Genomic DNA, 13,871 nt, shown 5'->3' on the forward strand with positions numbered 1-13,871 from the left:
CCATAGAGTCATGTTTAAATCAAGCAACTGTTATGTTTATACTGTATACTGTATACCAGTGGTTCCCAAACTTTTTGTGCCCAAGGCATAGCAAAAGACAAGTAAAAAGCTAAAGGCACACCTAGTGTGCAAAATAGCCTTTATAACACATGTTATCACTCGTATCATGTACAATATCTGTAAATTTGCATAATTATTTACTAATGCCAAATAAAATGTGACAAAGAGAACTCAGTGACGTGCAGTCAGGGTAGGCAAGGTAGGCAGTGCCTACCCAAGGGTGAATTGATATTTTGATTATTTGTTTTAAGTATCATATAATTATAAATTATTCATTTTTCCATATCCCATAGCCTACAGTACGTATAAGTTTGATAGTGACCGCATTTTGTGCATTTCATAGACCAAATGACTAAACAACGCTATTTCCTGGAACGGCTGCTGTCTCACTCCACTGTAAGGCAGGAGGAGGCCACACCCTCTTTCAAAAGCACATTGCTGCTCTGCCTCTGGCCAAATAGTGTGTTTTTATGTGTTTGCGCATGCGCAGTCAGTTCCCCAAGATGAAAACCATTTATGTAAAAAGGCAGCTCTCTACACTGCCTTTGGACGTAACCGTGCTATGCTAAATGCTATATGTAAATTCACAGTGTATTAGTGAATTGATGCCATGTTACCGCTGCTGCTACATTCTCTCTCGCTCTAGCTAGTGGGCGGGATAACACAACAGGAAGGATGACAGCGCTAGAGACAATAAAGAAACTTTGTTTTGAGGAAAAACCAACACCTGAGTTACTAGATCTTCAGCAAAGGTAAGGTCAGAAAATGTTTCATACTTTTCACAGTGAATGGTACAAAAGGAAGGATTGACTTTCTGGATGCGCCTCACTGAGGCTGTTCTGAGTTGTTGTTGTTGTGATTTTCTCCGTGTTTCCAACACAAACAACAGATGTGCTGCCTTGTAATGAGATATATCTTGTGTGGAGAGTTTGGTGGCTATATTAAAAAATTGTTTATGTTTCTTTAATGGTGTTTTACGATGTTGATTTTGTTAGATGGCTAAATGTTTTTTCATGTGGATCTTGTTGGGTTTTTCTTTCTTATTATGAATTTTATATTTTGATAAGCGCATTGAGATGACTTTGTTGTAAATTGCTTTATACAAATAAAGTTGAATTGAATTGAATTAACACTTGCCAGCAGAAACATATGAAATTGTCATTGGTGGTCTCGATTTGCAACGTGCCTACCCAACCCTAGTGGTCACGGCACGTCACTGAGAGAACTATAATACTCATGAACTATTTATTAACGAAATATTTCAAAAAATAATTGAGGTATAGAGTTTGCGTCTGTATTATGACATGAGTGCATACAAAGTAGTAAATTAAAAAATAATAATTTTTGTGTAGTTGTATATTGAAATAAATGTATGGTTGTCACAAAATCCCATGGCACACTTGGACTTGCCTCACGGCACACTAGTGTGCCGCGACACACCGTTTGGGAACCACTGCTGTATACTACAGGTACATCACCGCTGAGGATATAAGTATATAATGTGTGTCCTGAATTAACTGAGTAATTTAAAAGTCATAGCCATCAAAAGAACTGACAGACATCCTGAAAATATTCAGTAACATTTTACTTAAAGTTTTATGCATTAATCCCAGGGGTGGCTTAATTTTTATGATATGACACCTGTCAGCATGAATAAGGTCATGAAGGCTGTCATTAAGTGTTGTTTGTTACCCTAACCCTACCTAACACCACTAGATCCCTCCACCAAAAAATGCCAACATAGCTCCAAAAGTGTCATCATTTAGCAAAAGGTGTCATAATTTAGCGAAACAGTTAAAGCTCCCCCCTCCCCTCCGGAACAAAAGTTACTGGTCTTCTTGTGAACGCTTAAGCGAATGCGCACACTGTGGAACTCTTTGCGACTGTTTTCTACATAAAGGTTAGTAACAAATGTAGGGACTTTCTTGTGTTATTGGAGAGTTTTAGAGATATGAAAGCACGTACAGTATCACACACTGCTGTGGACAGTAACTAGAGGCTCAGAGCCACAGGCGCTCCTCACACAAGCAGCCGTGCTGCAGCGAGACATACTCCACATCCACACTGCAGATGAATTACGTCTATTCTCTTCACCTTCTCTTTCTTTTAGTTTTACAAGCTATTTATCACATCTGTTATCAAGTTCAAGTTCAAGTTCAATTTATTTGCCATTTGCAGTGAATAAACCACATTGGAATATTTGTGCAAAAATACACCAGTAGGCACCAGAGACAGCAACAACAAACACCAAAATAGACAAATATAAATAACACAGTTAACGTACAAAGGGAAACATTTGACACTATAAAGCGAGGCAATAAAAAAAACACACAGCCTTCTAAAAATAATACAACAATAAAACAATACAACAATAAAGTGCAAGAACAGCCTTCAAAGTGCTTTGTTCAGCCTAATAACAGCTTGTGGGAAGAAGCCGTTAACGTGGCGAGATGTCCTGCATCTCAACAAACAATATCTTCTCCCAGAGGGAAGGAGCTGGAACATGGCTTTACCAGGGTGGCCAGTACCAGAAGAGTCGTTGATGATTCTCAGAGCTCGATTTAAAAGGCAATCATAAAGAGCCTCCACAACAGGCTGACACAGTATGTGGAGCACACAGACTGAAAGTGGATCGCGCTGAATCCGCCGCACAAAAGAACCTCCGCGGAGTCCATTCCTCCTGAACACGTTTGCTTTTCCTCTTGCTTTGCCGTGTCACCGCTGTGCCATACGCCGCATTAGAGATTTCTGCTATAATGTGCACCATTGCACTTTCCCTGCTCTCAGATTGTGAACGCGCATTGACTTTTGACGAGCAGCTGGAGCAGCCAATAGTAACACTTAAAACAACTCAATGGATCGCCCTGTTGGTGGAAAGATCTCTGATTGGAAGTCCAGCATCACGCTCCTGTATTTGTAAAGCTCATTTACAGAGCCAGGAGAATGACAGCTTAATGACAGCCTTCATGACACCTTATTCATGCTAATGACAGATAATGACAGCGCAATGTCAGCCTTATGTATAAAACTTCAAGTACAGTGTTTTTCGAATATTCAAACATGTCCTGTATCTCTTGGACTAGGAAAGTGATGAATTTTGGTCCTATAATCTGGATGCATGGGTTGGTGTTATGGTCTCAACAGTGAAAGTGTTATCTTGTGGTTGGTTTTTATAATGACAGCTGATCTAAATCTAAAACCGTAACGCATAACTTGTTATTTCCACTGTGTTTTTGTTGTGACCTGAAAAGTAAAATGGAATAATACAGACACTGAAAAGGACAGCATTAAAGCTGTGACGTGTCAGCAGCTTTATCAGTCACCAGTTGAACTCATACATCCCAGCCCTGTATTCCCTCTTTACTGAGGAAACACTGTGGTGTTGTTATTGTTTCTTAGGAAGTCAACATGTCAGCTGATGTAAGGTGATCTACACCTGCATTTACGGGAGGTACATTTGTACGATCACGGCCAAAATAAGTTCGTTTTAGTTGTTCCACCTTGAGAACTCGAAAGAGCATTTCTGATCTTGTGAAAAATCTAGCAAACCCTTCAAACAAAATATACACAAATCCATTAGTACATCATCACTGTCTAAGTCAATGCTACAAATTTTGACTGTTCATTACAAATATTATGCTGATGAGTAACATAAAAGCTAATGCCTTCTAATGCTAAGTTTTAGCTTCAAAGTAAACCAGGAATCCATGTGAGACACTCCTTCATTCTGCAATCTTATCTCAGTCAGTCAGTTAAGCCCATTCCCACTGGTTCTGAAACTTCAGCCTGGATCCATTTTGGCCTCAGGGCCCCTTCCTCACTCACCTGACATTCCTCTCTGCCTCATTCTCCTAAAAAATGCATCCATCCAAGTCCTGTTGCATTCACAGTTGCTTCTAAGAGACTTTAAAAAAGCAGGACTCCTCTAAGAGGCATGTAATTCCACTGCAGCTTTCTAATGTTTTCAATCAGTGTCAGGGAAATAAAATAAATAACCTAGTATTCTGTTCATTGTGTTGTTTCTCTGGCTTAACAAACTGCTTTTCAGAAAACCACACATGCTCCTGGTGGAGGAGCTCCCTCACAGGAATTCATTTATTTTCTTTATCTGCTGTACGTATTTCTTCACTCAGGGTCACTTGAGAGGGTCTGCTGGTGAATATCTCCAGCTCAAGGCCTAATGCAAGAATACCAACTGTCTCCCTTAGCTAAACTTTCTATTTTCTTTTGTTTTTTAACCCTTAATCGAGTGTGAAACAAATACTGCACTAAAACATGTCAATAGGCTTCAACTCAACTCAACTTTATTTATATAGCGCAAATTGAAACAAAGTCATCTCAGTGCGCTTAACAAAGTATATGGTCGATAGTAAGAAAGAACGAAAGAACCCAACAAGATCCACATCAAGCATTTAGCGACAGTGGGAAGAAAAAACTTTGAATTTAATTCCGAATTAAACTTAATTCCAAATTAGGTGGCTGGTTTATTCTGTTTTTTATTGCAAATGAAATAATTCCTCTGTCTTGTAAACAGTTAACAGCACTTTTTTGTTTCAGTTAATTCCAGTTGTTTTGCGCATGTGCGACTTGCGGTGATAATAGAGCCGACACTATTTAATAAGAGTCTTAAAAAACATGGATATAATGAAAAAAGGGGATGGACAAAGGCATAAACATGCGGACAATAACACAGACACATGGACTTATCACACACGGTGATTAGCAAACGGAACGGCTTCATCGGACGGGTGAAGCCTGTTCACCCAGTGACGGAGTAAATGCGTCCCCGTACTGCTGCACAGGCTGTAATATCACCAAGTGTATCATTGTAACAGTTGTTAGAGCTAATAAATAGTTATTCCTGGTTATTGTTTTTTCTAGTTTTACTGGGCTTTATGGCCAATGATCAGTCTCGGCTCATAGTTGAATGAGCGTCTGATAAAAGTAGTTTCTTAAAAATACAATCTATGTAAATGTGAGCATCAGTTCAGGTGATGTGTTTATACCAGTTCGCAGGTTGCTGTCAGACAGCGCCGACTGAAGCCAGGGCCTACATCCAAGATTCTCCAAGTTCGCAGGCTGACTTCCACTCCTGCCACAGATAAGGAACCGATCAGCATTAAGGATTGTCCAATTAAGATTACAGATGTATGAATTTAACCCAGTGGTTTCCAACCTTTTTTAGGTCGTGACCCCATTTTGATAGCACACATTTATGGCAACCCCAGAGACTTTTTTTTTTTTTTTTTTTAAAAACCTCACTTTTTAATCATGTTCATTGTGATATAATATTACACAAGTAGCACTATAGTGATGAGAGGTGCCAGCTCAGATATTTTTGTACTGTATTTTTTTTTTACTAGATTTAGATTTGAGGAAGTGAAAGTATGGAATACAGTTATTTGAGATTGTGTGTGGCGTTTTAATTTGAAAAAAAATAATAATAAAATTACAAAAATATTATTTCAATTTCTATTATTATTAAATTAACTATTTCACTACAAGTTTTTTTAAAATAAATTTATATTTGAGGAAGTGAAAGTATAGAATACAGTTATTTGAGATTATGTGATGGTGTTTTTATTTGAAAAAATAAAAATAAAAAAAAAAACAATATAATTTCCATTTTTATTATTATTTAATTATTTTAAAAATTCTACTGTATTTTTATGGAACTAGATATTATATTCTAGATATTATATTTGAGGAAGTGAAAGTATAGAATACAGTTGTTTGACATTGTGTGGTGTTTTAATTCAAAATAAATAAATTACAAAAATATATATATGTTTTTATTTCTTCATTAACTATGTAATTATTAAATTATTCCACTGTATTTTTTTAACTAAATTTATATTTGAGGAGGTGAAAGTATAAAATACAGTTGTTTGAGAATGTGTGATAGTGTTTTAATTTGAAAAAGAATAATAAATGAAAAAATTACACTAGAACAATACATTAATTAATTACAAAAATATAATTTAAATGTTAATATTATTTAATTAATCATTTAAAAAAATAATTTTTCTACTGTATTTTTTAAAATAGATTTATATTTGAGGAAGTGAAAGTATAGAATACAGTTGTTTGATATCATGTGATGGTGTTTTAATTTGAAAAAGAATAATAAATGAATAAATTACAAAAATATAATTTGAATGTTATTATTATTTTATTAACTATTTCATTATTAAATGTTTGTACTGTATTTTTTGAAAGTAGATATATATTTGAGGAAGTGGAAGTATAGAATACAGTTGAGATTGTGTTTATTTTAACCAGTAATTTTTCTTTTTTTAATCAATTAAGACATTTCAGGTGACCCCATTTACATTCCGGGCGACTCCACTTGGGGTCACAACACCAAGGTTGAAAAACCCAAGTGTACCTGAGCAGGGGATTGTTGATGTGCAGTGTGTCGGGGTGTGTGGAGCTAAAGCTGCGTCTTTTGCTTCGTTTGCTCTCGTTGTCCCCTCCTGTTCCTTCGCTGCCGCTTCCAGACTCTGCGTGGCGCTCATTGATGACACGCAGAGGAAGGGTTCGTGTGATTGGGTGAAAGATTATTGCCCCAGAGGCTTGTGAGATAGGCCGACGCCCACCTACATAAAATCGGATCAGAGCAGGAACATTGTCGAAGCGATCCTCCTCGAACTGGAACAGCTCCCTGGAGTAGCCCTGTCACACACACAGACACACACGCACACAGACACACACACACACACACAAACACACACACACACACACACACACACACACACACACGGACATGCACACAGCTTTAAAAAGCAGAAGTATATTTTTAGGTTTATCCACAAGACACTTGAAGGGGGATTTTGTGTCAGAACAATAATAGTAATAAAAAGTCACACCTCAGAGTAATAAAAGTCTTGATGTTTATGACACTGCTGATAGTGCCTCTATGGTTACTCCTCTACCAACCCTTAATTGGTTCATATTAAGGCGGGCAGACACTGTGCAATTTTTTCAATCGTTGTACTCAGCTCCAGTTCAAATTGTGCGACTCAATTGCAGAGTCTGAATGTGCGCAGCTCACGATTCATGTTCTCACAATGTACAGACTGACACTCTGACACGATCTGACTGCTCACACTGTACGTCCATACACGACACATCGAGGTCTTGTTTCCGGAAATGCAATGGACTAATTAGAAGAAGAAGAAGAACTCTGAAGCGTCGCCATTAAAACAGAAGAAGAAGAAGAACTCTGAAGCGTCAGTATGCAGAGGCAAACAGAGATGTCCTATTTGCAGTGAGGAACACACGCTGGAGGAATGCAGTGAAGACGTGCTGCTAAAATGCCACAACTGTGGAGGAGAGCATCGAGTAATGGACAGAAAACATGAAATAAGGAAGAAAGCAGATGAAGTGGAGAAACTAAAAAGGTTTACCGACATCAGCTATGCTGAAGCAGTGAACAGAATACACAAGGAAAAAGAAGAGAGAGATGTGATGGGAAAGATTGTAACAGAAGCAAAACAAACAAAAGTGCAAAAGCAGAGAGAGGAGAGGAAAATATCTAACAATGAAAATCAATCAGAGAAAGGAAGATATCAGTGAAACATTCCTATGGATAGGTTAATCCTATTTATTGCATATGTGAATAATTGCACAGATCAGGTCAAACAGAAAAGACTAAAACAATCACGAAAGGGGCAGAGAAATTCTTCAATATGAAGGAGTCGTCATGAGATAAAGTAAAAAGTATGTTGGACAGTGACAGCAAAGCTAGTGGAGAGAAGATGTAGAACCCAGTTGGACCCCTGGGAATTCACTACACGTCTGTGGTGGGGGGACCAACTTACTTTTTGCAAGTTAGTTGGTTCTCTTAAAATCTGGTTCACTTATAATCCAGTGGGTGGTGGTGATGCACTAATCCAGGGGTGGCCAACAGCCATAAAACCTCAAAAAAGAAGAAGAACGCTGAAGCGTCGCCATTAAAAGAGAAGAAGAAGAAAAACCCGGAAGTGGAGAGACACTTGCGAATCTCGAGAATGATCCAGCTGCAGCCGCAGGCCCGGAACAAGAAGGAAGATGAACTACCAAATATGGTCATTAAGTAGCACATGTGCTAACCCAGCAATGTAGAAGCTACAATTAACATATTAATTAATGTTTGAATAAAGAAAAACTATAAACGAACTTTATTTGTGGTTTAACAATGTAATGAGACACAACAAGTGAATTAACAGAATGATGAGGTTCGGCTGCGTCTTTATTTGACATGAAATAATGCGTAAAAGTTCAATTCTGCAAGAATCACGTTTTGTGCAAGTTTATGGTGTTTTGAGCTGCTATGGCTTAAGACAAAATTTAGATTTGCTCTGTCTAAACTGTCATCATTGCGTATGGAGGTAGGCTGTTAGTGTTGTCACATCTTATGTGTGCAATTAATTAATTGTATTAGATGTGCATTGGCACCCTAACCCATAATAGTTGGTTAAAACTGTTACTTTCAGCAACATTTTCTATTTATTTCTGATTTACTGAATTAGCCATGTTTTGAAGGGTTTTATTTGCTTCATTTCCTTTGTTGTCGCCACAATGGGTGTTGTTTGGAAGTTCAACTTCCTTCACGTTCGGGGCCTGCGGGTTTGCAGCTGGATATACTTGGAAATTTCAGCAAAAAAAGCTTTGAAAAAGAAAAGGCAGCAATGTGATGGACAAGGAACAGGCTGGACAGACGTGGGCAGTACTGCCCATCTATTCTACAGCGGTCCTACGGTGTTCACACATGCACAGTGTGAGAGTTTGATGTAAGCCGGTCCGTAGCACTGCTTCAACAGTGCGATAGCCTCACGAGGTATATACACAGTATTTATCGCACAGTATATGGCTGCCTTTAGAAATCATGCACTACTGTTGTTTCTTGTGTGGACCATAAAACATCCATCAAAATAAACTTAAAGCTGCTGAAGAGGATTTTCTTTTCTTATCAAATAAATACATAGCGTATATTCCTTGAAGATCAATAAAGCTCATTTGCTTAAAAAAACATGGATTAAATGGCTGATCGAACGTTTTCTTTGATCTCCACTATAAATTCTCATATCAGAAAAAAATGACACATTGCATTGTGGGACGTGTCCAGTAAATAAATGAATGCAAATAAATATTTTTACTTAATTTACTTCCAGACAAGGAAGAAAGTGATTCACTGGGCACCATTTTTGTTGTTTTTTTTCTCAGTATTCTATGTGATATCTCTTCACTCGCCGAAATATTTAACTTGGGTCGGATTTCGATATTTCCTTGAAAACCCCAAAATAAACAACTGCCATTGTTTTGCTGTAACTTTTAGTCAGTGAAAAAAAAATCAAGGAAAGAATGTAAGAAAAACACTTCCACATCCCACAATGCAATTTTTCTGATATGTCAACAAACTGACTTTTTATAGTGGCGATCAAAACAAACTTTCAAGCAGCAATTTCAACATATACATTTGTTTGTGAATAAACCATCTTTGATTTATTGATCTATGAGGCCTACACTAAGTCTTGCCAAAGTGGTTCAAGAGCAAAAAAGTCAATGTCTCCATGCAAACCTGTAAATCAAAGACATTTAAAAAAAATCCCAAATCCATAATTTTGTTAACAAATATTTTTGACCATCGAACAAAAAGGCATTTAAAAATATTCATACAGTAAGTCAAATTATTTCCATTTTAAAAATCTAATCACATTTCCACCCATAGCTACTATGACCAGAAGCAGAAAACACAAAAGCACCTTTTTGGGACGAAGAACCACTCGAATGATTTTGAAGTGGAGGGGCCCATTCTTCCAAAAGCAGCTCAGAACATAGTCACCAGGGGCCGAGCTGGAGTCACGCACGAGAAAGTCTCCATCCCTCTCCAGCAGAGATTCTGTTGACTGAAGAGAAGTCATACAGACATGATGTTATCATATCATATATCATATATCCCTTCATGTTGACACACAGCTATCACTGACTGAACCCAGATGACTATGGTCCCATTGAGGTGTTGTGTGACTGCTTAGAAAAGGTAAACTGCTGGATAAGTGAAAACCTCCTTCAATGGAATCACGACCAGATGGAGGACTTCTGTCAGTGAGTATCATGAGTCTCTAAAAGCTAAAGACCATGTCAAAAACCTCGGTGTTCCGATTAGGGATGTTCCGATACAACTTTTTCATTTCCGATATGAAACCGATATTGCAAACTTGCGTATCGGCCAATACCAATATTGATCCGATACGATATCAGCATGAATGAGAAATACTTTTATTTATTTATTTATTTATTTAATAATAATAATTACTTATTTTGTAGTGTGGAATGTTAGAAAAGGCTTGATCAAGTGATGTTACTCAAACAGAGAACAATATTCAGCAACGGTAAGTATGAGAAAAACTGACCCATTTATTATGAACCAAATTGTTACATGAATTGGAAAAAAAAAAATTCGGAAATTCAGAAATTTGAATCCTATATACGATATTCGTTTTCAGGCTGATATCGGACCGATATCCAATATCAATATTGGATTAGAAAAGACATAAGTATACCCAACAAATAGATAAATAAATAAATATAATCTAAGTTTAATGTACATATTGCACATAAGAGAGCGTGAGGTAAAATTGTCCAGCATGAGGGATTATTTATTTATTTTTATGTATCTATTTTGCAAAATTAAAAAAACTATACATATCACACAAATTAAAAAAAAAACTCAAGAGCTTAGATAATTATTATTCTTTTTCAAATTAAGACATCACACACAATCTCAAACAACTGTATTCTACACTTTCACTTTCTCAAATCTAAATCTAGTTCAAATAAAATGCAGTACAATAATATCGAATCTGGCGCATATTGTCAATTTGTGCACTAAGACTGGCTACTCTGTATTTGTAATCATAACACAATAATAGCAAACATAAAAGAAAATTGAATTGAAGAAATTTGTAATATCAGAATGGGGTGATGACAAGAAAAAGATTGGGAACTAGGGCTGCCCAATTAATCAAATTTTAATCTTGATCACGATTTTGGTTGCCACAATTAAATTAACAAAATCGCTGGAAATATTAACATTTAAAATATGGGTCCTGCGCTCTGTAATACTGTATTTAGAGTATTTTCAGCCTTGGGTTCCATCCATCCATCCATCCATTTTCTGACCCACTTTTTCCTTTTTTCAAGGTCACGGGGGTCTACTGGTGCCTATCTTCAGCTCTCAATGGGCGTTAGCTGGGGGTACACCCTGAACAGTCCATTGCAGTAAATCTTTGGGTTAATTTTTTAAAGTTTTTTTTAAATTATTATTATAATTCCTTTTGAAAGCTTAACATTGCAGTGTAAACTGTACACATAGTGTTTGTTTAAAAGTAGTGCAATAAAAACTCAGATCTTTCCCTATTATGATAAATAATTGTGATTATAATCATGATTACAATATTGATCAAAATAATCGTGAGTATCATTTTGGCCATAATTGTGCAGCCCTATTGGGAACCACTGATCTAGTATCAAAGGGAATTTGGAACAATTTAGGGCAGAATACGTGAGGTTAAAGGTCAATATTACTGATATTAATACATTTAAGAACTCCTTTTTAAAGCAGTTCTGACTCATGATTAGGAAATAGAGTCTGTATAATGAGTTAGGAGGATAAAGTATAATATTCACTATAAATCCCTGGTGGAATCAGTGTTCCTGTATGGAGTGGTATGTTGGGGCATCAGTCTCCCAGTGGCAGACAGGAAGTGGCTGGACAGAGTGATCAGGAAGGCCAGTTCATTCCTGGGATGGCCCTCAGTTCAGTAGAGGAGGTGGGAGAGTTAGGGATGTTAGCCAAGCTAAGCTAACACATCACTACACACTGACTACACACACACCTCTCCATACCAGGGGTCATTTTGTTGACTAAAACTTTTTGTCATAGTTTTCGTAGACTACATTTTCTTAAGAGACAAAAATGAGACAGTGACAAAAAAAAAATGAATAAATAAAAAAAAAAAAAATATATATATATATATATATATGTGTGTGTGTATATGTTTGAAGGTTGGATGTACAAAGTGGTGTACATACTCTGTACTCTGTAGTGTGGTAAAGGGGTTTATTTGTGGGTGCAAAGCAAAATAGTGTGTGTGATTTCGCTGGTTTAATTCTATGGGACATGTGCATGATAAATTGATAAATAAAGTTTGTACCAATGTGGCAGTTTAGGTAGAATCTAAGGCTGGGCGATATATCGATTTTATCTATTAAGTCGAATTTAACGTTTAGGGGGATTTCTTTTTAATGAAAATCGATTTTCTCTTTAACTTCCACGACCGACGCTCCCCTTGGGCTTCCGTAGTTAAGAGTGGGATCAGCCCCCCCGCCTTTTCCTTACAGCTACACAGACATCATGGCTGTGAACAGGGAAGAGCTCGTTCAAAAGAAAGGCACAGTTACATCCGTTGTTTGGAATTGGTTCGCGTTTTCAGTGTCAGACGCAGAACAAATAACGCCACATTGCAAAGTGTGCTTAAAAGCTATTGCTACCAAAGGTAGCAGCACTACAAACTTGTTCCAGCATCTTAAACAGAAGCATGCAGCCGAGTGGGAGGTATGTGCCTCTCAACGAAACGAACAAGACCGCAGTTCAAACAAGCCCGCTAAAAAACAAACTACAGTCTTGGAAAGTTTTTCGAACTGTATCCCCTATGACAAGAAAGGGCCCCGGTGGAAAGCAATCACAGATGCAGTGGCGAAATATATTGCAGGAGGTATGGTACCCATATACACAGTGGAAAAGCCGTGGTTTATTAGCATGCTAAAAGTTGTCGACCCCAGGTATGCGCTACCAAGCCGCAAATATTTTGCCGAAGTTGCATTGCCTCGCCTGTACAACAGTACTCGTGAAAAGATCGCTAGAGAGCTGGAGGGGGTGTCGTTTTACTCCGCCACAACGGACCTGTGGTCCAGTCGAACGATGCAGCCCTATATGAGTTTGACGGTGCATTTTATTGACAACTGGACTCTGCGAAGCGTCTGCCTTCAAACAGCCTACTTTCCCGAGGACCATAAAGGTGAAACAATTGCGCACGGGCTAAAAGATGCACTGAGCTCCTGGAACCTTGATGAAAAACGACTCACCTGTATGACAACGGACAGCGGCACCAACATCATAAAAGCTCTGAGAGTCAACGAGTGGCCCAACCTCCAATGCTTTGGACATAAACTGCACAATGCAATAGGTAAGAGTCTAATGGCTATGCATTCAAATGATGTTTGTTTTTTTACATACATGATCAGAACAGCTCAATTAATGCATTCTCTGATGCATGAATTATTCAACATTTTACTCCTAAAGACATGTACAGTTATGCTTTTGTTTATTTTCACTATTATTGGACTTTTTATTTTATTTATCTAGCTTCATCTATTTTATGAAAATATGAATAAAATGGCATGTTCTCCTAGCTTTTTATTATAAAATCCTTTAAAAATATTGCTGCATAATTTTCTTTTCCTGGTTTTCCTGTCCTGATATATTAGATTTTAAAGTATCTACTTTTCAGTGAGTGGGCAGTGTATTGAATGACTCACTAATGTCCAGTGAAGTGGTTAATTTGCTAATTTACCATCCTGACCCATGCAGATACTGGAAAACAGCCTTTAGGTGGACACTAGTGGACACTATGCATTAAAGGGTTAATGTAATTTTATGAAATAAAAAATTAATCATAATGGTGTGTATGTGTGTGTGTCCACGTGTGTGGGTACGCCTTCAGTGTGCATTAAGAACGTGGAAATGTGAAAAAGACTCGTTTTGA

The 13,871-nt window shown here is 37.4% G+C and overlaps 1 protein-coding gene across 2 annotated transcripts in view; it reads right to left on the bottom strand.

Annotated features, from left to right (window-relative positions):
* sh2d3a (SH2 domain containing 3A) overlaps positions 1-13,871 on the bottom strand; it is a 46,701-nt gene that overhangs the window by 13,300 nt on the left and 19,530 nt on the right. For both annotated transcript variants that reach the window (XM_028444585.1, XM_028444577.1), the window contains exons 9-11: positions 9,807-9,950; positions 6,449-6,735; positions 5,067-5,152 (exon numbers count right to left, since the gene is read on the bottom strand). In XM_028444585.1, the coding sequence (XP_028300386.1) occupies positions 5,067-5,152; positions 6,449-6,735; positions 9,807-9,950 (517 nt within the window). The remainder of the gene's footprint in view (positions 1-5,066; positions 5,153-6,448; positions 6,736-9,806; positions 9,951-13,871) is intronic.

The sequence above is a fragment of the Gouania willdenowi genome, chromosome 1 (assembly GCF_900634775.1).
Source record: "Gouania willdenowi chromosome 1, fGouWil2.1, whole genome shotgun sequence".
Lineage (NCBI taxonomy): Eukaryota > Metazoa > Chordata > Actinopteri > Blenniiformes > Gobiesocidae > Gouania > Gouania willdenowi.